Source organism: Podarcis bocagei (genome assembly GCF_964188305.1).
Source record: "Podarcis bocagei genome assembly, chromosome: 5".
NCBI lineage: Eukaryota > Metazoa > Chordata > Lepidosauria > Squamata > Lacertidae > Podarcis > Podarcis bocagei.
In genome coordinates this window covers 46,760,616-46,785,702 of record NC_138129.1, presented here as the reverse complement: position 1 = coordinate 46,785,702, position 25,087 = coordinate 46,760,616, and the positions used below count along the sequence as shown (strand labels likewise).

Here is a 25,087-nt window from a genome sequence, read left to right as displayed (position 1 = left end):
CTCAGACTGGATGCTCCGGTATACTTATTTGTTCCAGTCTAGATGTTGACGCTGGTTCCCAGCCCAGATCAGTCAATACCGGCTGTCAGGATGTCATGCATCTGGATAGGTGATAAAATGACAGTGGCAGGACTTCCAAGCTCAGGCTTGTTGTCCCTCATGCTTCCACTCCTTATAATAAAATAACAAAGAAAAGCCCGTACCATGGTTTGCCTGTTCCGGGACTGTTGGGGGAAAAAAAGTATAAATCTTTATTCTTCTACTGCAGTTTGTGTTTTTTGTTTTTGTTTTTATTTGTCTTGCATGTCTTCCTTTGGACAGCTGTTCACTAATCTGGCTGCTGCTGCTTTTCTGAACACCCATCGTGTCTGTTTGTCTCTCTCAGCTGCATGAAGATGTATTTTCTCTCTAACTGCTTTGCACCTCCAGTGCTAACAGTCTTCCTTACTGGCCTGTTGTACAAGGTAATGCATCTGAAGTTGCATGGATGCAAGCATCTGCTGGGCTGTGTTTATTTGTGAGCTGGCCCTCTCTTGTCTCTCGTGCCTGTAGCCTTGGCTTGGAATGATGCCTTGGAAAGTTTTCAGCCCCCTCAGATGAAACAAGGAGCTGACCCAGGAGGCTTGTGAGGTTTGGGATGCTTTTGCCTGGCAAGGAGCGCACTTGAGCCAGAAAATCAGTGCATGTGATGCCTTGGCCCCAGGAATGGTTCTAAACAGCTTGGATTCAGAGTTTGTTTGAGTATAACCAGGAGACCGATTAACACTCTAGTTTGAACAGGACAGAAGCTTATTGTTCATGGTTTGTGTACAGAAGAGGAACTGTCTGTCAGCTAATTGTTGTGCTCTGGCCTTGGTTTGGCTTCTTTATGGTAATGACTATGATGTGGCAATGCCACCTGTCTTCCTCAGAGTGCCGCTGCTACCGCCTTAATGGGTTTTCCTTTTTCAAGCGTCTGCCGATTCCTCTCTCGTCAGGTTCACGGATGCTGGAGCAGAGTGTTGGGGAGTGGCTGGAGTCCATCGGCTTACAGCAGTATGAGAGCAAACTGCTTCTCAATGGCTTTGATGATGTTCGCTTCCTGGTAAGTAGCTTTGTTGGAAAAAGTTACAAGGTTTTATTGGGACTTGCAGAGCTTACCTTTTGGAAAGCAAATTGAAACTTGTTTTGTACAATACAGATATATATTTGCATTATTTGGTTCTCAGATAAAACAGTTTATGCAGCACTGTCAGATCAAATTAAACACATCAAAGGCAAGGCTGAATTCCTTTTGATTGTCTGGATGAGTACGGACATAGCACACACAAAAAAACATTTTTTTGGGGGGGGGGTTCTCCTATGTATTCATAAAAATCCCAAACTCATAGAAAGAACATCAAGAAAGCTTTTCTAGATGAACAGTTAAACTCAAGCTGTGTTGACACCTGAGTAGTAGAGTTGAGAGTTGAGCTACCAGCTTCAGATGGAAATGAACGACAGAAAAATGTTTGAATTCTTTCTGCAGTTGTTAACTCCTTGAACATTTTCAGCAACCTGCAGGCTAGAGATTATGTTGCTGGAATGATTGCATATGCATGTATATTTGGGGGCTTGTTTAAATGCTGCTGCTTCAGCTGGTAAAGATGCATTCTCTACTAAGTATTGCAGAAGCAAACTCCTGTGCTTTCCTCTCTAACCCATTTCACATATGTAGGATGGATCTCAACTATTTTGATTTTGTTTAAGAACCCGTTCCCAATACTTCCTGATATCTATGGACAGGACAGTTCAAAACAGAATAAGCTTTGGCCATTCTGGTTAAATTACATAATAGGTGTAGTATCCTTGCCTTGGTATTCATATCACTTAGCTGCTTAAAGCACAACATTGTTTATGCAATCATTGTTGCTGAACATTAGTTGGCCCTGTCAGCACTTAGCTAAATTAGGCTCAATCATTCATCAGCACTAGGAAGGAATAGATCCTTACCGAGGGGATCCTTGCTGAGTTTGAATTATTAACATGCCAACTTCCTTTAAGAAGTCGTTTTATGAAAGAAGCAAAGGTTTAGTATCCTAAAATGATGGGTTATCACCCTTTGGTCCATTTTCACAGAAAATGTAAACCACACATTTGCAAATCCGTAATCACAGTAGATTTTTTTGTCAGTCCACCTTCCTAAAGGCAGATGCGAAGGATTTTGAATTGCTTAAAAAAGCTTGAGCATAGGAATGTCTCTCTGTTCACTTTGCTGATTTTTCAGGAAAGGTCAGTATCTAATTTCAGAAGGTCCAGAGTTTGAAAACTGGTCAGATATCCCTTCCTGAACATGTTAAAACACTAGCCATGCAAAACAAGTAAATTTTCTTTTGAAATGGAGACAACTCAAATCTTTTAGCTATCAAAGTGGACTAGGCTTTCACAAAATCATGTTAGGGTTAACCACTTCAGGTAGTGCTTTTCTTAAATAATCAGAGTAGTGTTTATTTGTTCACTTAAAGGTGTAGCCTTCACTAAGAGTTAACAAAGAATATTAACAAAATATTAACTGTTTACAGTTAATGACTATTCCGTAAGTGGTGGATGACTGGAATTAATAACACCTATACAAACTGTTAGTATCATTCATACTGTCAGGGGGAAAGTATGTAGGGGACAACTTATTTTTAATTGTTCCTTCTAAGCCTCTTACATGCATTTAAAATTTAAAGTTCCTCTATTTCAGACTTAAGACCACACCTGTCTTTATTGGGACTCCATTATTGCTGCCACCTTGAATTTTTAGGAAAGTATACTTTATATTTTACAAAGCAGGAAAATGAAATAAAAGGAACATGGATACATTTGCCAGGCATTTTTCTTATAAACAGTGACTGTCACAATGCCCATATCCAGTAGTTTCAAAAGAAAGAGAACCAATTTAACAAAAGAAAGAGAACCAATTTACTATCTTAGTCCCATCCAGTGCAAATGATTAGATAACTTTCTCCAGCATATTTTAGATACCTCTTCTGAAATAATAATGTGGCGATATATTCGTGTCTTAATGAATGTTGGCAGACATAAATACACATTAAATATTTTAATAAACAAAGCACTGCTAAGTGTATGGTTTATTAATTTTTGGCAGTTAACATGCTACTTTTAAACTCCTGGCTACAGAAGAAAGTAATATATTGTATTACCATATTAGTTCTGTTAAGAAGTGCTCCAAGCTTTCGGCTATTCTGCATTTCCTTTTTAAGGATCTTTCTGAAGTGGGAAGTTTTGAACCCAAATACTTGATGCAGCTTATCTGACCTAAAGGCAGATTCTTGCATAGTTGTTCATGAGGTTACATAGCTGAATAAGAATGGGGTGTCAGGTGTAACTTTTGCGCACATTAGGAACCATGTACTTGTGTGACTATTTTTCTTGCTGCAGTGCTCTTTATTACAGAATAATCAATTTCAGAAAATAGAACAGTGACATGAGAATCTTCCCTAAGCCCTTTCCATACCCATAATTACTTTCAATACCCTGGACAGCTCCCATATAGTACATGGTTTATAACCCCAAATAAAGGGCTGTGTGACAGAAAAATGGATGTTGGTTACATTCTTTCGTTGGGATATTTTGAGTTACAAATATTCTCCTTTTGGTTTTGGTAGAAGAAGTGTAAGGATTACAACTGCTTCTTTGTGTAGCAAGAGTAGCATGTTTGCATGCTGCACTTCGTTTAAAGTGATCTCTTCCTCAAGGACTGTAAGATTAAAATTTTATGGTATGATCCCTGTGCAAGTTTGTACATTTCTTGGAATCAATAGAAGATGTTTCTCTATTGAGTTTTAGTTGAGTTCCATGGATGGCTATTTCAACCTATATATGTATATAAAGGGCATCATTCCAATTCTGATTTTCATTTATAATATTTTTTTACTTTAAAGAACACATTTTAGGGATTGAATCACTGCAACTCTGTTCTCTACACCCCAGAGCAGTTTGATGTTCACAAGAAAGCCTAACATTGCTTCTGCACCTATTTTAAAGTGGTTGGTGGAATCCATTTTTTCTTTCATAGTGATGCCTTTAAGGGTACCTTTTTCAGTAACAGCTTAGTTCATAATTCTTCCATTATCTGTTACAATATATACATGCTTAACAGATTTAAGTTTTAGCCAAATAAGAAAGTAAAGGATCATAAATGCTACTCCCCTTATTTTCCTCATCAGTGTTAGTAGTTTTCACATCTGGCTTTTGGTTTTCATAACTGAATAAAGCTGCAACAAAAGGAGTTCACTTTTGAAAGTCAGTTTCTTCTTCCTAGTCCAGAATCTAAGCATATGCATGTTAACTACATAGTTCATAGTCCAAAACTACTTATTAGATTTCACAAAGGGTTCAGACAGCATAAGCCAGTTGGGACAGAATTCTCTAGAAAAATCTGTTGCTTCATTTCATATTTTGCCAACACAGATTTTTCAGATTTTTGTTAAACTGAATAATGTGTTTGTGAGCTTATATGGTTCTTAAGGATTGGCACAGATCAAAAGGGTTGCATTAAATCTCACTGTCACAGAGGCTAGCAACGCATGTTAGGTAATGGGTTGCACTTTGCCAGATAGACTATTAGGCTAATTGCTTTAGCAATAATAAAAATTAAGTTGGGATTTTTAAAAATAGAACGTAGGCTAAATTATGTGAGATTCTGGGTTGAACTATCCAAGATACTGCACAATTTTTCTTACTGCTTAGAACTATATCAATAGCTCAACAATGGGGCAAGATGTCTGAAGAGGATGTATAATCTTGTTTTCAAAGAAAAGCTGGACAAGTGCTTGAAATATATGTCCTGCTTTATGGAAGGAGGTAAATTAGGTGAAGCACACGCACACACACCTTCCTGATGCTGTCCAGTTGTGTTTTTCTTTTTTTTAAAAAAAAAAAAGCATCAGAATTATCTTTCCTCAGACAGGATCAAATATCTCAGGCATTGAAAGTAATATTAGTGTGAAATGCATTTTGCCAGAGCTGGACAAATGCTGTTTTTGTTCTGTTTAAAGTTCCTACTTTATTGGCTTCCTCGTGAATATACTCAAATTAAGAGTTATGCATCTGCTGTGGGGAAAACAGTTTCCAAAATAAGTGCTGATATGGTGGTTGAGAAAAGATGTCATGTTGTGAAAGCTATAGCTACCACATGTAAATAATATTTCATTTTTAGTTAGGATGTTGGGCGTATGATAGACAAGTGGGGACTCACAATCATGCCTGGTGTGTGTAGGAAGTGGTGTGATTAGACTCTGGGGATGAGATGGAAAGGTGAAACAGTAGACTTCCTCTGTCCTCCTGTTTGGAAGAAGTACCTTTGCAAACTCTTTTTCAAAAAGAGGACCTGGAAGTTGCCATTTCTGCCTCAGCCATCACAACTTCCTTCCTTAGAAACCAAATAGCATGTAGGCACTAGCCCTGGCTGCTGACACCTGGGATCTACACTAGACTGAAGGAAACATGACAGTGCAACCTTCTGGTTTCTGTAGAAACTTACTTTGAACACTTCTGTTTTAGATAAAGATATGGATAAGTGCTGTCTGCTGCCCTTCCAATCTGCCACTTTTCATGTCCAGACAAGGACCAAGTTGGTGGTAAATAGAAGTTGGTGGTAAATAGAAAGATTACCAAATAAGTATCATGACTGCATGTAACAAAATAATCACTATATATGGGAATTGCTGTGACACCCAAAAATAATTAACAGCTTGCATTTCTCTTTCTGTGATCCACTTCAAAAGAGCAATTCACTTAAAATTCACCACAATCAGGTGTGTTCTGGTCACCTTCAGCCTTGACTACTGTAACATGCTCATGGGGCTGCCCTTGAAATGTGTCCAGAACCTTCAGCTGGTACAAAACACCACCTCCAGGTTATTTTATTGGAACAGGTGGGTCAGAGCATATTACTCCAATACTGCTTGATCTGCCCTGGTTGTATGTTCCCTTCCAGGCTTGATTCAAGGTGTGCCTATTTCTGTTATGTGTCAGTTTATCATGCATTCAATCTTAAGTTTGTTTCATCCCTTTTCTGCTGGGTTTTTTTAATAAAAAAAAAAGACTTCATCAGAATTTTGCATTTAAATTCAATGAATTTCTGTATGCATTTTCCCTATGTAAGCTTTACCTTCATAATATATACATTTTGTATACTTTTCTATGCATTTCACCCTAGATAATTTATTTTCGAACAAGTGGCATGCAGCTTGGAAGAGAATAGCTGCAGAGCATTAGAACTGGAGTCTGCCTACATTTTTCTGTGAAAAGTCACTACTCCCGAAATGGCATATTTTGTTTGGGTAAAGACAGTAATGGAATTCAGATTCTTTCATTCTCTAGCTTAGTGCTGTTAGCTGCTAAGCAATGCTACATGCAGTTGTTTGATAACAGGAGGTTACAAGATGGGGCTGCATTAATTCAGTAACATGTCACTATCTCTGATCACTGATTTAATGGACAACCTGAGGCAGCCTCTTTACAAATTGTATACTGGTATACAGTTTAGTGATTATACTGATAATAGTTTTTTAAAAATAAAAATAAAATATCATGAAATGTACAAAGAAGACAACTCAGGTTTTTTAACACACATACATATACACAGTGCACCACATTGGACAATGTCACACCAGCCTTTAGGCAGTCAAAATTCTAATCCCACAGTAACACCTGTTAGGATTGGTACTGCTATTGGAACTTGACAAGGCAAGTTTATGGGTGGCCCATGTATAAAAGCTCTGGATGAAGCAGCCACGGTGTAGTTAAAATATAATTCCCCTTGCTTTGTTTATATTCAGTCATCTGCATATGTTCTATATAGTAGGTTTGTTCTTGGTTTGTTTCTGGCTTACTGCTCATGGCTTGTTTGAAACAAACAATTTATGGTCTGGGTTCACATGACATAATAAGCCATACTGTGACTTATTTGTGCCTCGGTGGCTAGGCGCCCATTGGTCAAAACTGTAGTAAACATGAAGATTGTATTTTCCTTGCTTTTCACTCAGAGGTTATCCCTCCTGCCCCACCCCCCAAAAAACTGTAGCATTGTCCTTATTATGCAATCTAGCTGTAGTATGGTGATTAGAGAATTGGACTTTAAACTGGGTGTTTTGAGAAGAAAATTAGAGGGTAACAATGTGTGCTACCTTTAGCTTCTTGGGGGAAAGACAGGGTGTAAAGGTAGTTAACAGTGGTAATAGCTGAAATTATAAACTTAAATTAGGATCTAGTTCAGTGTACATGGTGGAGGCTTTTTGTACAGCAATGCACTCCTTAAAGCCAAGTGAAAAAATAAAAACCTTCATGGGTAGAGAATGAATGTCTGCCACTGTTTGTAGTTATTGGGAACAGGTAACAGCTGCTATTTGAGTTTACCAAAATCGGCATACTAGAAACAGTTCTGAGTTCGTGATGGGAGGGGTAATATGTACCACATCCCAATACAGGTCCATCCCTTTACATCTTTCTTTAGGTACATTAAGCCATTACATTTTTGTTTCTTTACTTTTTGCCTCTTCCGCTTTCTGCTACTGAACTTCCCATAAAAGTGTGGCGTGCAACAATGATTCAATGAGACTTTGTCAGAAGCAAATCTGTTCTCCTCATGTAGTGCCCTAGGCTCCTCTGGCTTCATTTTTTAATTGGAGGAATGAGGTAAAAATTGAGGGGTATTAAAGTACGGGATGTTTGCAAATAATTTGAAGTTCTGACATTAATTTGACTAAATGCAATTTACTGTCAAGTCTGATTAGCCTGCAGTGATCGTTACCAGGCTCACTTGTTCATGGTATTCCTCCCTTTCTTACATTCAGCAGTCGAATTTAGAGCCATAGAAACACTGGATACAATAGCATAAATGCCTGCCCCATCTTGTCTAAATTAAATGTGCAGAGTCTGTGTAGAGAGTAATAACCTAAGACTATTTGCCTTCTACCAGAGATAGAGCGCATGGTTTTTATAGGGAGATCTCGATTAATTTGTGTACAATCCATTCCTTTATATCCAAAATCAGGGCAAAACTACACAATTTTCACTGAATAAAATTGTTTTCTCCCTTAAGCCATTTGCCCTGATAAGATAAGCATGGGTGTGTTTCACAAAGGGGAAACCAGCAGCTTTGGTGGTGGAGAAATACTGCTGCTTACAGAAATTTAATAAAAAGTTTACTAAGTGGCTTGTGCATTTTCATTGTCCCATATATTTTGACCTCAAGATTAGAAATTTCCCTGTCTTCTTTTGTAAGACCCCAGCATATTAACAAAAAACCTGTCAGATAAAAGCGAAATCATATAATGTATGTTACCAAGTTAGCCTGAAGCCCTAGACTTTTCCTATATTAGCAGTGATACGTTTCACAGAAGTAATCTGCTTTTCAACCCGCACTGATCCTGTTTTGAATTAAATTTACACTACTGACTCTTAACCTTCCTGCATTTCTTAGGCCTCATGGCTGTGTCTGCCTTCTCATAATATAAATATGCGAATCAAAATCTGCTGAGAAACAATGTGTTGGAATAGACTATTTGTGGTTATTTGTGGGATTTTTCTCATTGAACAGCTGCCACTGGTCCAATCCCATACTACACAATTAGCTGCTTTTGAAACTCAAGTATGTTTCAAAAAACAGTTTGAAACGAGGGTACAATAATTCTAACTAACTAACTATTGGTCATGCCCAAGTCCTAAGGCATGCATACAGATCATGGCCAATGCATTTTTTAAATACTTGAATTCTTTGAATTAATCAATAATTGGCTGTCTCTTAGTGCAGACCCAGGTCATTGAGCCTGAGCTTGCACAGCCATCGCCTGTCATGCACTGCCATTGGCAGGATTGGCAGCAAAAGCAGCTTGTTCTAGGCTTGTGATATCTTACTCTCTTGCTACTTATGCTGCTTTAAATGTGCATTTTGTTTGACTTCCTTTAGTAATGTTTTCTTTTGAAATGTTTAAGATAATATTTTTTGTTTGCTGCATTAGATGTGCATTCTGTAGTTTACCTCCTTTGAAATGTTTTCTTTTGAAATCTTTAAGATAATATTTTTGTTTCCTGTTGCTCTGTGTTGTTTTATTTGACATTTTAATGTAGGTTGTAAACTGCTTTGAGGGTTTTTTCTTTAAAATGCAAAGCAGTATAGAAATGAAATGAATAATAACAATAACAATAATAATAATTGCAGAGGTAACTTGCATACAAGAGAATGTTATGTTTTAGCTGCATTCTGAAAAAGTGGAATGCTATTGTGGACATGTCTCTGCATGCTGGTTTTATACATTCCTTACACTTCCTTTCCATCTGCTATAGAAATAAGAAATACTCCTCTTCTGAAACATAACACGCTATATTTAAGGCACAACCATATGTAGTCTCTGGGGAAATAGTTTTGCCCTCATAGTAGATTATTTCCCATATGAGAAGCATATGTATGTTCATAGTTCCTTGTTCCAAGATACTCCAAGGCCAATAACAAATGCTTTCTTTCTCATGTCCTTCCTACTAAAATGTAGCTTGAAAGTTCTGGAGACTCACACTTGGAAGGAATAATTTGTGTTGAAGGGTTATCAATTGACCACTCGTTACTTTAAAAAAACAACAGCACTTGGAGGCATGACTAAAATTCACAAACCCACAATAAATCTGAATCAGTATGGTTTTTCATTTTTGCTCAATATATTTTGTAACATTGGCAGTGCTACAATGGTGATCAACTAAGGATTGTCATATGTCACTGGTGTAAATGAAGGGTAAAAAAATTAGCTGTCACTTTACAAGCATTTGTTTGCCCCAAAGCTTCTGATGAATCAAATATAAACGTTCGACTGTCAGCTTTGGTTCACTTCACACTTTTCAAGCATACAATATCTCAGGATGCTAGCAACTAGGGTTCATATTAGTTAAACTGCAGTTAGGAGGGGATGCAAGAAGGACATACTGGGTATGAAAGTTTTACTTCTCATGGTTATGGAAAATGACTTGTACTCCAATTCTGTTCTTAGTTTTGTTTTACTTGACTCACTACGATGCTGTCCGCTGATGCCTTGTGACTATAAGGAATATACTTGACCCTACCCTATCCACTTCCTCTTCTGTCCTCTCCAACCCCCTATGCACCCTCAAAATCAGCTCTGTAGGTTTGAGGAACCCTCCAGAGCAGATTTTTGGGGCACATGGGGGAGGAGAGGAAATGGAAGTCTCAGTACAAACCAGAAGGAATGATGGGAGATTTCCACCATTGTAGTGGCATAGGGAGATGATAAAATCAGTTTTGTATGAATGGAATTAGAAAGGTTTCAATATCCACTTAGGAGAAAAGGAGTGACAGATGACGTGCCTAATACTTTGAACATACAGATAGGGATATACACTGCAAATTGTAGTTTCAGTAGTCTCCTATTGCTATCGTTTCTTAAGACACTTTTGAAATATACAAGAACTGAATTATTTAATACTAAGAAGTCATGCTTCTTGAAAGATAAATACTATTTTATTGGAGGAGGAGTCTCTCTGTGGGACACAGGGGTACAGCCTGGATTGCATGGGAAAAGCTTGGCATTGTTGTTATTAAAATTTATATACCGCCCTTTACCACAAGATCTCAGGGCAGGTCATATTTCCAAGTTTCTGCTTTGATTTGGTTGTAGAAAAATAGAGATGTTATGGTCTGAGCTGTACATCCAGCAACATTAGGCACTGGATCAGTTCAAGGGGTATTAAGGCAGTCATAAAGCAGTACTTTTCACAGAAGGCAATTATGGCCACCTCTACTGATCTCCCTATTTGTATTGTGCAATGCAGGGGACTGTTGAGTATATTCTAGGGAATGTTTTGAGGACCATTAATCATTTTCAGTAGATGTGGCCACTAATGCTGTAAGATACCGAGGTTCCATGGTAGACTTACAGGAATACAGAATAACCAATATGGGAGAGATTCCTCAAGAGTGGGATGCTAGAAAACCACAGATTATAAAGCACTGAGGCAAAATAAGTTAAGTATCATAATTTGAGGAGTCAAATGTATACTGAACAGCTGACATCTATGTTGGTTGATTGAACACTAATCCCATAATTCACACTTTAAAGCACACTGCAGAAATATTTTCAGCTTCAAATTTACGCAAATCCCCAAACATTCCATGTACTGCATCACAATAAGAAAGATGAGTGGCTGTTATTTTTAATTAGTATGTAACTTCCTTTCAAATGCACACACAAGTTTTTAGTAATTTATGCTGGTCTCTATGTGGTGCTATTTTATAGCCATCATCTCTTAAGGTAGGCTGCAATTTGCTAATATGCAAAAGTCTGAATTTAAATTTAACTGAGCCAGCTAAGAAACAAAAATGTTCTGGTTGAAGCTACATTGCCATTACAGCATAAGATGTTTGATTTTGTTTTAAGGTACATAGCTAGATTTCTTGAGCAGCAGATGTTTTGACAGATTTCCACAGTTGTAATCTTGCTGTTTCAGTTTAGTATTGCTTAGCAGCATGGAGTTATTGGTTCAGCAGTGCCCTTGGCTTGAGGGTATGTTAGGCAGGAAAACTACTGAATAACAATGAAACATCTTCCTTTCGAAGGTTTTAGTTTTAAAGTCGGGTGACTCCAGTAGTTCTCACCCCATACCTGATACAGCATTGTGGAAATATTCAGTGACCTTGTAAGCACAGTTAGTCAGTGGTTTGGACTACGTACTCCCAAGAGGCAAGCATGGGCTTGGTTTCATTTTATAGAACACTCTGTATTCCTGTTCACATCTATTTAATTCACAATGAATGGGAAAACAAAAGTTTAAAAACACCACATTGATAAAGGGTGATATTCATCATAGTGCTAAGGAGATCATTCCATCAGCACAAGTATTTTCACGTGTTTGATTGAATGATTCCTCTCCTCACGTTCAAATTCAAAGTAAATTTGGTGAGGACATAGGGGGACATGGGAAGAGCAGAGGGGGCCACAGGTTTGTTGAATGTGGCACAAAGCATTTTTCTCATCTTCAGAAGTTTGTGATCATTCTTTTTTTCTAATTCCATAATGAAGGTTCCATTAGTAAAGCGTATGGCGAGAAATATTCAGGACAGTTCATGTTAATGTTGTGGGTTTTAGACCCACTCACTGATCACCATGCATGCAGTAGTGTATGATATGGCTATACACATGTACTGAGAATACCAGTCCCAACTTCACCTAAAAAAAGAAAGAGGTGAAAGCATTATGGAAACCAAGTATATCATGGACACAATTGTACGCATATATGTCTACCTCACTTGTTACTGTTTTTGTGTACTTGGTGACAGGTACACAGGCTACTTCCGGATTCCCCAATGTGTTAGTAGTCCTTGCTGCTGTTGTGATGCGATTAAGTTACTGCACAGTATTGCTCATTGTGTTGGAGTACCACTTTATTGCTTATACAACACATTAGCAGCATATTGATGTCATTTGGTTCTATTTCATTGAATTTGGTAACTTCCCCCCAAGCATAAGATTCTCGATTGTTCTCTGTTCCATTTTGCTTTATTCTGATACAAATTTAGCTTCAGGGATAGCATGTTCAAGATCAATTTGACACAATGACCTCATTCAGAGATAATACCAGGGTTGCCATATTTCAAACAGTGAAAATCCAGACAGAAAAGTTGTTGAGGTTTTCTGACAAATTCACAACAACCCAAAGTTTTGGAGCCGTTTTTAAGGAAAATGGCCCCAAACGACACTGCTGACATGGGTTGCCATATGTCGGGATTTTCCTGGGAATTTTTGCAATTTCCACCCAGTCACTGCTTCCAACCGCAGTATTCCGAATATGTAGGGAAAATTCCAGACATATGGCAACCCTAATAATGATAAACATGAACAATCTTGAGCCAGCCTCAGGATCATGCCCATCTATTTCCTGCTACCGTCTAGGTGCTAGGAGCTGATTAGAAGCTTTTGCTTCCAAATCTAACTAAGTGCATAACTGGTGGTTATGTCCCATCAACGATTGTGTTCTGCAACAATCCAACTTCAAACCTGTGTTTTTTTAAGATGGCGTGTTTTAACAACACATAGGTAATATAAACCACAGTTTAGAGTTTGGATTAGTGAAAATGGAAGTGAAAGTTTCTGATCTTCAGTTTGAGAAGGGGAAGGGGGAGTGTGGGGGAGGGGGAATGCTGGGAAAGGGGAGTGTGTTAACCCATGGCCCACCCAGAGTTGTTCACATAATGCTAAATCACAGTTTGGCATTGCATCCAAAAGAGGACAAAGTCTGTAAATTCTATGTCCATGAATGTGGTTTGAAATATTCTTGTATTGCTGAAATGAAACTAGGGCAGAACTTTAAAGCAGCCTTGCAAATAAGTTCACAAACATTAACCTATCATAAACTTTACTAGTTTGCTATAGGATGCAGAGAGTTGCACCCCTCCTTTAGCCTGTGGAAGAGTGAATTTTGATTTCTACTGGATGCAGAAGAGGAATGAAGCACTCTGCCTGTCATACAGCAGCCCACTCACTCACCTGCATTCATTCCTTCTCACCTATTGTTACCAGATGAATGCATAAATATAAGGCTGCTTTGAAGCAAGAAAACTGCATATTTAGTATAAAGGTTTTTTTAAAAAAAGTTCCTTAACAGCACTAACATTTTGGCTAAATCTCTAATTTTATGCACTGTGTGATAACTGTTGTAAGCAAATGACCTTGCATAGTATGTAGGCATAATAATGGCCACTCATTTCTTTAGAAGGGGAGGGGCATACTATTTGTCCTGTCTTAGGACAGGGGGGAGTTGCCTGATGCCATCATAATATATCTTTAGGCACCAAACAAAAGTATTCCTCTATAACCAAGCCTTTGGCCTGCCTTGGGCAAGATAAAGCAACTAGATTAGATTAGATTAGACAGACAGACAGACAGCATTCCTATAGCAGTTGTGAGTCTTTTAAGAAAAATCACAAAATAATTGTCCCTCATTTTAACTAAGACTATATCTGAGACTGGGCCTTTAGAGCTTACCAGATACTGTTGTCATCCCTTCAACATGCACACTGAGTTCTGAAGTAGTCTCCTGTCTTTGCCTTGGTGGAAAAGGACTTTCTGGTGCTGTTGTCATTTTTGGCGAGACTTTCTTTAGGAGTCATTCTACATCAAGTACCATCTCAAAAATTACCCTGTTCTCTACATTGATTGAGAGGACATTTCATTCAACAAACTGTTGGCACTGGCAGAGAAAGAGGTGGGGCAGGGGGAGTGCACCGCCCCCAGACCACGATCCCGGTGGGGTGCCATCGTGGCTCCCCCCCCCCCCGCGCTGGGCGCCACACCCCAGCAGGCAGCATGCCATGCCCCACAGGCAGTGCACCACACCCCCGGGACATGCACCAGCCATGCCCCCGGTGCCAGAGCATGAAGCTCTGCCACTGACTGTAGGTGAATCCTTCTGAAGATTGTGGAGAATGAGACTTGGAGGGGAAAACAGTTTGGAGATCAAAAATGGACAGTGTAATTTGTGACTGAGGTTCTAGTTAGTGACCATTATCCCTTCTCAGCATTCCAAAGACAAGCAAACATTTTTATCTGTACATAGCAATACAAATAAAAGCAGAAGGTAGTCAAAAGAAAAAGAGCAAACATATCATAGGGAAATGATAATAAAAACAATAACCAAAATTGTACAGAATGACGCCTGGTATGCAAAATAACAGAAGTAGCAGCAGGAATGAGTAGATGTACCAAAGAAAAGGAACCAAAGCATACCAAATCAAAGAGCAGTTCATCTAGATGAAAACCAAACCATCAACAAAGACAGACTTGAGATGTTTTCACCAAGTCTAGCTGCTTTTGGGGAGCTGAGCTTTGGGGTACTGATAGCAAGGAATAGATCTCTTAAATTATTCATGAATGAATAATAGGTGAATGATAGGTCATGATTGCATTATAACATTGTCAAGTAGGAGTGTCAAAACTCCCTTAGATTGAGTAATAGTAATGTCTCTTCAAAGGTTTTTTTAAAACAACAGACACCCAGATAGAACAGCCCATAACACTTTGTACTACTTTGGTTCACATGATTGCATTAAGAGATTTCCTGCTAGGTTTTGTCTGTCTCCAATCCATCTTGTTATCAAAAGCTTGTAAGGAAGGACCACCTAGTGAACACTTCCCTCTGCTTTTAAATGTGCATCTCCTCTCAGAACCAATTAAGTAAAAATGCCTCTTGCCTCCCCTATGGATTTTCTACCTGTGTGTTCAGTTCTGCCTGCTTATCAGAGAAGCTAAAATAGTCTTTGCCATTTAGTCCCGCAGAGCCATGTTGGGCTCTAAAAAGCAGAGTGGAATTCTCATAGGCAGCCTTAGGGAAGTGCCAGCTCTGTGCTTAGGTTGGAAGCGGGGGGCCTTTTTCAGCAAAGGAAGACGGACATTTCTCGGGGGGAGGGGGGGACGGGACACAATTCAGCAGGGCCAAAGGTATAAGCCTGTAATGATTTCCTGAATATTATGCTATGCATGTTAAGTACTTTTAGAATGGGGATTCACAGGATACATGAATATGGGGATGGTTCAGGGAACGAGGAATCTCCATATGATGTGCATATTTAAATACTGCTCGATGGTTCTTGGATCTATGATGAGAGAAGTAGCCCTGAAAAATCCTCCCATCAAATTTTTGATTGTGAAAATTATTATTCTCTCCTACTGTGCCCTGAACCTGAGTCCTTTCTGCACTGCAGCCTCTGCTCCTAAAATAGTGGTACCTCGGGTTAAGAACTTAATTCGTTCTGGAGGTCTGTTCTTAACCTGAAACTGTTCTTAACCTGAAGGACCACTTTAGCTAATGGGGCCTCCCGCTGCAGCTGTGCCACCGCTGCACAATTTCTGTTCTCATCCTGAAGCAAAGTTCTTAACCCGAGGTACTATTTCTGGGTTAGCGGAGTCTGTAACCTGAAGCGTCTGTAACCCAAGGTACCACTGTACTAGTGAAGTGCTAATGTATGGAACAGAGACACTGCTGATCCCAGAGCAAGTGCCTATTCAAGTGGAGCTCTCAAAGCTGCTACTGCTAAAAGAGGTCACTTTCTGAGGTCTTAAGTAAAACTAGTCTGGGCAGATCATAATGCTTAGACCTTGATTCTTGGCATTGATAATCTCAATGGGTGTCACACATTTTATGTTAAGGTTTGAGAGGTTTGCTGTACACCAGGATTGGGGAACCTGGTGCCCTCCAGATGTTGTTGTCCTTAGTCCCAACCGGCTTGGCTAATGGTAAGAGATGATGGGTACTGGAGTCATAGTACACCAGGAGGGTCACATGTTCCCCACCCCTGCTGTAGAGTAAAGCCTCTGAAGTATCTGCCTTATCCATGCAGACAGCAATGCACTTCTTTCAGAATATCCACCTGTTTTCCCCTGGTGCCAAAGGGTAATTCCCATTGCTGCTGCAAGCTGGTGGTGCAGAGGTGTGCTTCATTTTGCTTTAATGTGGAGAAGTCATGCACAGAGATCCAAGATGAGAAGCAGCAATGTCTGCAGTACTGATTACAAGAGCAAAAGTTAACATTGTACAGTATAAGGGAAACCGTAGGCCAAAACAGTAGTTTTAATGTAACAAGACCTACATTACAAAGTCTCATTTAAAGCAGTATTTTGAAAAATGATAACCTAAATCAGGGGTTGTCAACCTGGTCCCTATCACTCACTAGTGGGTGTTTCAGGATTCTAGGTGGGCGGTAGGGGGTTCTATGGCACAAGCTGAATCCTCCTTCCATTGAGCACTGGTGGGCAGTAAGAAAATTTTACCATCAAGAAAGATGGATTAGTGGGCAGTAGGTATAAAAAGGTTGACTACCCCTGACCTAAATGTCTTAGCCTTCTGCTCTGTAACCTACCTATATATGTGCACTCACCAAGCCTGGTAGTGGCACATACGTGTGGAATAAGCATGAGACTGTATGGATTGACTGCACTGCACTGTCTTCCACATAAGCAGTTTTTGCTTAGCGTACAACATTGTCATCCCTATATAGTTGGTATAGTTTTTTTCGGTATTTTGAAAGCACCTTTCAGTAGAGCACATTCTGATGCACCCCTTGTCTTGTGTGGAAACTGGAAGCACTTTCTTTGTGGACCTCCATTTGGGGTCTTATGACACCTATGTGGAGACTGACCTGATTGGTATCTGAGTCATCTGGTGTTTCATACCACCTCAAAGACAATCAAATAGGGCTTTGAAAATATTTTTTCTCATGTGTATCAGTATGTTGATATTTCAGTCTTTAGAGAGTCACAGAAGTTTCACTGCTGCTTTACTCTTTAAAAGGATGGGTGGAGACAGCTGCCATCAACTCTTTCTCTTATGTACTCAAGCACAGTTGGGAAGGTACTGGCTTCCACCATAGCATTTATTATTTTTAAAGTAATCCTTCCAGTTTATCAAAATCTCAAAGGTTGGATCAACATAATGTTGCAATCCCTATAAACTTTTTTCACCAAGATATATATTTTCTGACTGCTTATGTTGGCAGTTCAACAAATTCAAGATGTGTCCATTTTTTGGGTTGCCCTTTAACAAAATATCACTATACTTTGCCCTTTAAAAAACCACAATGACTCAAATGAAATTAATTGTTGTAACGGGGAGCATATATATTGGAGGCCTGGGTTCGTTCTTTCTTTCTTTAACTGAGCAGACCTTGTCTTGAGTGCCTTGCAATAAAACATACATTATAATTAGTAATTATAAGCTGTGTGCATGGCACCAGAACAGGCAGCCTCTGAGCATGGTCAAGAGTGCTTTGCCAAAAGAAAAGAGATATGTAGAGGTTGCCTGCATGGTACAAGGGGGTAAACATCCCTGGACATAAACAGAGGGTTGTATCCAACGCTAGCCACACTCAGAGCTGGATACAACCCAGACTGCCTCACATCCTCTCCCTGAGAGAAGTAGTCAAGAAGTCACCTGCATTGTACAAGGGAAGGAAGCCCATGGGCATGCACTGAGTGCAATAAAACTTACTCTGCTTGCGCAACCTGTGCTACCAGACTTCTGATACAACAAATTTTAGTATTTATACCCGCCCATCTGGCTGGGTTGCCCCAGCCACTCTGGGCAGCTTCCAACACACATAAAAACATAATAAAATGTCAAACAATAATGTTTAGCATTAATAATAATAAATAAAGCATCAAACATTTATAACGGGCAAGGTTTTTGTTAAGGAGTGTGGTGGCCATTGAAAGGGGAGGGAGCATAAATATACAACACCTTGCAAAAAATGAGAGAGAGAAATTAGTCATGGTGTTGTCTGTGTGATACACTAAGCAATATGATGAACCTGTGCAGCCTATGCCACCAGACTTCCTCCATGAACAACTGCAAAGCAATGTCTACAAAAGTGCTTTTAGAAAACCACAAACTGCAGCACTTGGATGGCTGAAGTATGTATACAGCCTGTGTAAACATGAACAAGTCACTGAAAAGGGCACTATGTGCGCCCATTGAAATGGACATTTCATTAAGTTCAGAAGGATTTATTTGCCTGTGAGATGTACTAAGTGAGTGTTGTATGGGTATAATTGGTGGTACTTCAGATCAAAACATGCAGGCAGCTTTTGTGTTTTAGAAAACCGCTGTAGCTGCTGTTCATCATGTTAATATTTACCAACTCAAAATGGAGCAAACATTGAGCTTTTCATTGCAAATTAAGTTATTGTATTAAGATTACAAAATGTCCTTTATTCCATAGGATTGTTTTACGGCAAAAGAGCTTACCATGGAAATTAGTACAATTTAGACAAAATACCAGTTGCCCTTTTACCAGAATATGTGACATCATTGCCGATTCAGTGGCTAATGCAGCTCAATGAAAATACAGAAAAGGCATTGCAGAAATATTCTGGATACGGCCATGTAAAAATTCTCCATTAAACAATATCCACAGCAAACAAGGCAAGCAAAAGAAGAGTCTTGTGCTGTGTTTACTCTGCTGTCATACAAAGTGCATGATGGCCTACATCAATGTGCAATTACTGCTGTCATTTCATGTGTGAAGAAAATGGTCTGGCCTTGCAGATTCAGCAGATGGCAAATTCACTCTCAAATGGATCTCTCTCTCTCTCTCTTTTTTCTGTTTATAGTAAGCAGCCTTTACAAGGGTTGGTTTTTCTAATAGTCTCCCCTTTATTGATAGAACTGAAGAGGGATATAATTAGGAATTAATGATCACCAGTTAATAACTATTTTTGCCCCTCAGTGGTTGTTGTTTACATGTGTTGATAGCTGATGGGAATTTCAAATTGCTATGCCATCATATGATAGTGGCGGTCTTCGTGTAAAAGGAATGGTTGTATGCCTGTGCTTAATATAGCAATAAGGCATCCTAGTGCTTTTATCTAGATCTTCTTTCACTGTATGTGTAAAAATTACTGTAGTACCCTAGGAATTGTCTTTTACAAAAAGGGAGTTCATGTTGAATGTTACCTTTTAAAAAAAATGTATGTGGAAGAATTATACAGGATGCTCACCTTTTTGTGAAGATAAAAAGAAACTTGTTCCTTTCTCTATGCTTTTAGCTATTTATATGTACTTTAGCTCACCTTTTCAGCACTCTGTTCATTCTCACGTTTTAGTTACGACAAGCACAATAGAGAAAAAAATCACATATAATAGTGTGGGAAACTGTGTCTAGTTTTGAATGTATATATAAGCACTATCTAGCACAATTGGACAGTAGTCTGGGTTAGCTAATCTTATTTGCAAAAAATGAGCTACAAGGTAGCTTTGGTTTTATAATCGCTTCAGTAATAAAAGGGGTGTTCTGGGCTGGATCTGAGCAGTAAGAAAAACAAGATGTATAGTAAAATGGCTGTTGAATATTGCCTTTGCTAAGCACTATGTACTCATTCATTCATTCTTCCACACTTCACATGTGGAGATAATGAGCTTTGTAAAGAGTGTAATGATGAAAGTCACTCCTCTAGAGAGGGCTGGGTTGCTTCCATCTCCATGGAGACGCATGATAGATTACAGTGAAACTGACCTTCCCTGGATTGTTGGCATGCTCTAAAATAAATTCAATTTTCTCTCTCTGGCCCTCAAGGGAATTCAGGCAAAGACGAGCTTTCCATGCATGCTAGTGCAGTGCACTAGCAAAGCTGACTATGAGGAAAGGGCAGGCAGCTGAAGCTGCGTCCAGGTATACTGGATTGTTAAACTATGATCAAAGGGATGACTGATGAAAGCGAGCATGTATGCAATGGGAAGGTCATGTAAATCAATCTACTGAAATTTATTGGACGGAATGAGATGCAGTGGGGCCAGCAGTGAAAGTAGGCTTTGGATAGCCTGAACCAAGCAGCTGGGAAGTATGCAGTGCACTTAACAAAAAGGCTCCTTTGATGCAGAGGCAAGGAGGTGAAAGGGGGGAAGCCTACAGAGAGAAAAGAAGCAGGGATGCAGTGAGATTGCAGAGCAGCAGAAGGTAGCAAGGGAGCCATTGCTGGAGGATCCATTGGTCTTTGCCTTAGACCTTGGGGGCCAGGGTCATTGAGAGTGGGAACAAATAAGAACTCGATGCTTATAAGTGTCCATGACTTCAGATTTCCCCCTTCTCCTATAAAGCTTGAAAAGTTTCAGAAAAGGGCAGTCAAAATGATCAAGGGTTTGGAGCAGCTCTCCTGAGGCAAGGTTGCTTTTTAACTTGGAGAAAAGGCAAGCAGGGGAAATTATGGAGCTATATAAAATTATGCATGATGTGGAGAAAAGTGGATAGGAAAAAGTTTTTCCTTCCTCTCTTATATTACTAGAACTTATGGTCCATTTAGTGAAGCTGAATGTTGGAAGAAAATACTACTTTACACACCACATGGATAAACTCGATAGTCGCTCCCACAAGATGTAGTGAAGGTCGCCAACTTGGATGGTTTTGAAGGATTAGAGAATTTCATGGAGAATAGTCAAGACAGCTGTGTTCCGCCTCAACTGCTGTAGGCAGTATCCCTTAGAATACTAGTTTTAGGAAATCACAGATGAGAGTACTGATTGCGCTCAGGTCCTGCTGTGACGATAACCAGATTACTCCTGTTATTTTCATGGTTGTTTAGATTTCTAACTGTGTAATGTTTGCCCTGGTGATGCTATCTTTTGTTACACTGTGTTATGATAACCAAGCAGCAGCTAGCGAGGACCCCTGATTTTTTATTCTAAGGGCTCTTGTGATGCTCTCAATTTTCATACCTGGGCCAAGACTGAAGCTGTGATCAAATATTGATTCTGTACAAAGGTAATGCCAAGAAAAGCTGTATTATGATCTGTTGTGCGAATTTATTCGCTTCCTTAATTCTGCTGTTACATAAGGAAAACATGCATACCTTAAATCCTGTTCCTCATGCTAGAAAGTAGGCTCCTTCCACCTTGGCTGCTGAGGTTCCATTGAGGTTCCATTGGGGTTTCTCCGCTACATCTGCAAAGCTATCCTCACTGCTTTAAGAACTAGAAACATTGTTTTTAAAATCAAAGCTCTGATGGTGTTTCCTGCTTGGCAGGGCGTTGGACTCGATGACCCTTGTGGTCTATTCCAACTCTATGATTCTATGATTCCCAGAGTGTTGAAGTCTGTGCCCAAATTCTGTATTTACATGGAGTTTTTGCATGATGCAGAGTTGTGAAACAACAAAGACAATTTTTATTATACAATCAAAGACCTGGTAAAAACAAAAATTATGAAACACAGTTTTTATTGAAATGCAAAGCTGCTGAGCTTCATTTTTGTGCTGTTGCTGAGCCTTATTTCACGTCTGCCTCTTGTCTTCCTACAGGGCAGTAATGTCATGGAAGATCAGGACCTTCGAGAGATTGGTATTAGTGACCCACAGCATCGCAGAAAACTTCTTCAGGCAGCACGGTCTCTTCCTAAGGTTAGAATGAATTTGTGTTTTCACATGAAAACATCATTTTTAGTACTGGACTACCTTGAATTCCATAATTATGAGTGAACAAATAATTTTACAGGAGGAGAAGCAAATAATTGCATTCTGTCATATTAATAGACATTGTAAGGAGAGGGCTTAGTATTGCTTTCCTATTAAGCATGAATCCAAATAGTGGAGTCAGAATTGTGTCGAAAGATACATGTTTTTGGCAGCTTCTAAGTAAACTGAGTTAATGAGAAGATATCACCAAAGCAGGTGCAAACATTGTGAACAAATCTCAGTTTAATCGTGATAAAACTAAGATTAAAGTAGTGATTTGACTTGTGAGAGGTTAAAGACTTACTGATTTCACAACAGGTTTTTCCTCTGTTTGTGTAGACAATGGAGGGTCTCCATTCTCCCAGAATGCCAATCGAAATATTTCTATATTTAAATGTCCTTGTCTGGTTCTATTATTGGAAATATAGGGTGTTTCTATATATTACAATTTCACATAGTCTTTTTTAAAACAATGGAACAGGAAGGTTTTAAAGTGAGTGAAGTGGCTCCTCCTAGAATAGACATTTTAATTTTACATTCCAAAACAGCCTGCTTCTTACAGAGCCAAGTAAAGTGGTTTGTTTGTTTGTTCAATAGTGTCTGCTTTTTAAGAAGCAAATTCCATAGCAGAAAGCTTACTATGAGGTTCTATATTATGCTTTGCCATGCAGAAAGCTTTTGGTCGCACTATCAATTAAAAGTTCCAGAAGAAGCTGAATTTCTGATAACAACAGGTTTTAACCATAGATCCATGTTGTTACACTGCATGTTTCCCCCTGGTTGAATTCAGTTAATTGCCTGGTGTTGTGCATTGAGCTTGCTCTCTTTTCCACAATGGGTCAATGAAAGCCTCTGGTCATTGTGGAAGAGTGCATTTTGAAGAGTGAGTTTTGACAAATTTTATCTCTTCAGGTTCCTGATCATTGTCCCTCCTTATGCAAGACTGTTCTGGTTCCACCAACAGTCTTCTAGTTCCACCAACTGTTCTGGTTCCACCAACAGTCTTCTAGTTCCACCAACTGTTCTGGTTCCACCAACAGTCACTTGCTAGATTAGACCAGTGCCTCTTGGATTTGTTCTACTTCTCTCTGCAATGGTTACTGTGCCACTGACATTCAAAATTTTGATCTATTGCTGACAACTGTACCTTTAGTTAATTCACTTCCAAGCCAACTCACTTCAACTCAGGCACTTAAGTAACTGTGGGGCATAATTAAACATTACACACAAATACATGTATTTCCCCCTACAGAGTACAGCTGTAGAGTGAGTGCTTTGGATTAAAAGCAGTTTTAGGGAGTACATTAGAACAGAGAAGCAGCAGGTGAGGGGGGAAAAATGAAGAAGCTCCTCCCATTACTCCCATGCTTAATTTCCCCACTCATATTCACAAAACAGCTTGGGGGGGGGGAGGCACCGCCCTGGGATTTCATGCATTCTGTAGTTAGCCCTAGTGGCTCACCTCCACTTCAGGTTGATAATACTTCTACCTACAGTGAACTGCATAGTTATTAATCACTGTACAGTTGCTACAGCCAGATACAGACTGGAGTTACACAGTCAAATGAAAATGGGACGTATCCAATATTCTCTGTCTAATAATGCAAGGTCTCTTGTGCTAGCGGATGGACAAGTTTTAATGTCATGCAACAGAAGAATCCAATTTAACAGCTGCACTGGTGTAAATTTGTTGTGCAACAAAGTTACCAGCAACCCACTTGCAACAATGTTCCACTGGCACAAAAATTTTCCAGCTGAACAAGTACAGTGGTACCTTGGTTCTCAGACTTAATCCGTTCCAGAAGTATTTTTTTTTAAACCAAGGTGCGCTTTCCCATAGAAAGTAATGCAAAATGGATTAATCCGCTCCAGACTTTTAAAAACAACCTCTAAAACAGCAATTTAACATGAATTTTACTATCTAATGAGACCATTGATCCATAAAATGAAAGCAATAATCAATGCACTGTACTATAAAATAAATAAAACAGTATTGTAGATGATAAAAATTAAAATTAAATTTTTTTCTTACCTGCACTGATGATAGTCATTGTTTGGATGGGAGGCTTTTATCCATTTTCACAGTCACACAATCAGTCAGTCAATCAGTAGCTGAACTGGGATCCACATAGTCACAAAAACAAATTAACTTAAGCCTCAAAACAAAAAATGCAAAATAAATAGCAAAAACAAAAGCACCAAATATCACCTTAGAACACTGCAATTGGACATGGAAGGCTTGAATTACAGGGGGGGGGCAAATTAGCAGCGCAACAGGGAACAAGGGGATACAAATTAGCAGCGCAACAGGAAACACGGGGGGGGGGACACCTCAAAACAGAGCGCGTTTGGCTTCTGAAAAAAAGTTTGAAAACCGGAACACCTACTTCCGGTTTTGCAGCATTCGGGTTCCAAGTTGTTCATGAACTAAGCTGTTCAAAAACTGAGGTACCACTGTATACTGCTAAGTGACTTTTACCGTGGTTTGTATCCAACGTAGCGCTATGTTCACACCTGATTCTTACGCATCTATAACACTTTTTTGTCTTGCTCCTTCTGCAGGTGAAATCTCTGGGCTGTGATGGGACTCAGCCTTCTGTTCCTGTATGGCTTGACTCCCTGGGGCTGCAGGATTATATTCAATCATTTTTGTCGAGTGGCTATAGCTCTATAGACTCTGTGAAAAACCTCTGGGAACTAGAACTAGTAAATGTAAGTTGCTAACCCTATTCAGTTCCAGTTAAGATGAAAATTCTGGTGATTCACAAGGTGAAAGATTGCAGCGCTGTGTTGATACTGAGAAGCCACAATGTAGAAAGTTTTTTTGTAGCATGCTTTTCTGACATTCTCTTTCCCTGCAGGTACTTAAGGTAAATCTTATTGGTCATCGTAAGCGTATAATAGCCTCTCTGGCAGACAGACCATATGAGGAGCCCCCACAGAAACCACCACGGTTCTCTCAGTTAAGAGTGAGTCATCGTTTTTAAGGAAGAATGGGGGGCGGGCTACCGCATTTCTGTCCCCAGTGGGTCTTGCTTTCCTTTCTTCACACCATTTTAATTAAACTTTGTTTGAGATTGAGCACATGCCTCTGGATTTTGGAAACCATTTCAAAGTTTAGA

The 25,087-nt window shown here is 39.3% G+C and overlaps 1 protein-coding gene and 1 long non-coding RNA gene across 14 annotated transcripts in view; one reads left to right on the top strand and one right to left on the bottom strand.

Annotated features, from left to right (window-relative positions):
* ANKS1A (ankyrin repeat and sterile alpha motif domain containing 1A) overlaps positions 1–25,087 on the top strand; it is a 117,436-nt gene that overhangs the window by 80,044 nt on the left and 12,305 nt on the right. For all 13 annotated transcript variants that reach the window (XM_081195802.1, XM_081195799.1, XM_081195794.1 and 10 more), the window contains 4 exons: positions 978–1,084; positions 21,813–21,911; positions 24,528–24,677; positions 24,827–24,934. In XM_081195802.1, coding sequence (XP_081051928.1) covers positions 978–1,084; positions 21,813–21,911; positions 24,528–24,677; positions 24,827–24,934 — 464 coding nt within the window. The remainder of the gene's footprint in view (positions 1–977; positions 1,085–21,812; positions 21,912–24,527; positions 24,678–24,826; positions 24,935–25,087) is intronic.
* On the bottom strand, positions 11,579–21,514 carry LOC308587945. The gene is made up of 2 exons (XR_014008572.1): positions 21,366–21,514; positions 11,579–16,531 (listed from the first exon to the last, which is right to left on the bottom strand). It is a non-coding gene; the product is annotated as an uncharacterized lncRNA (long non-coding RNA).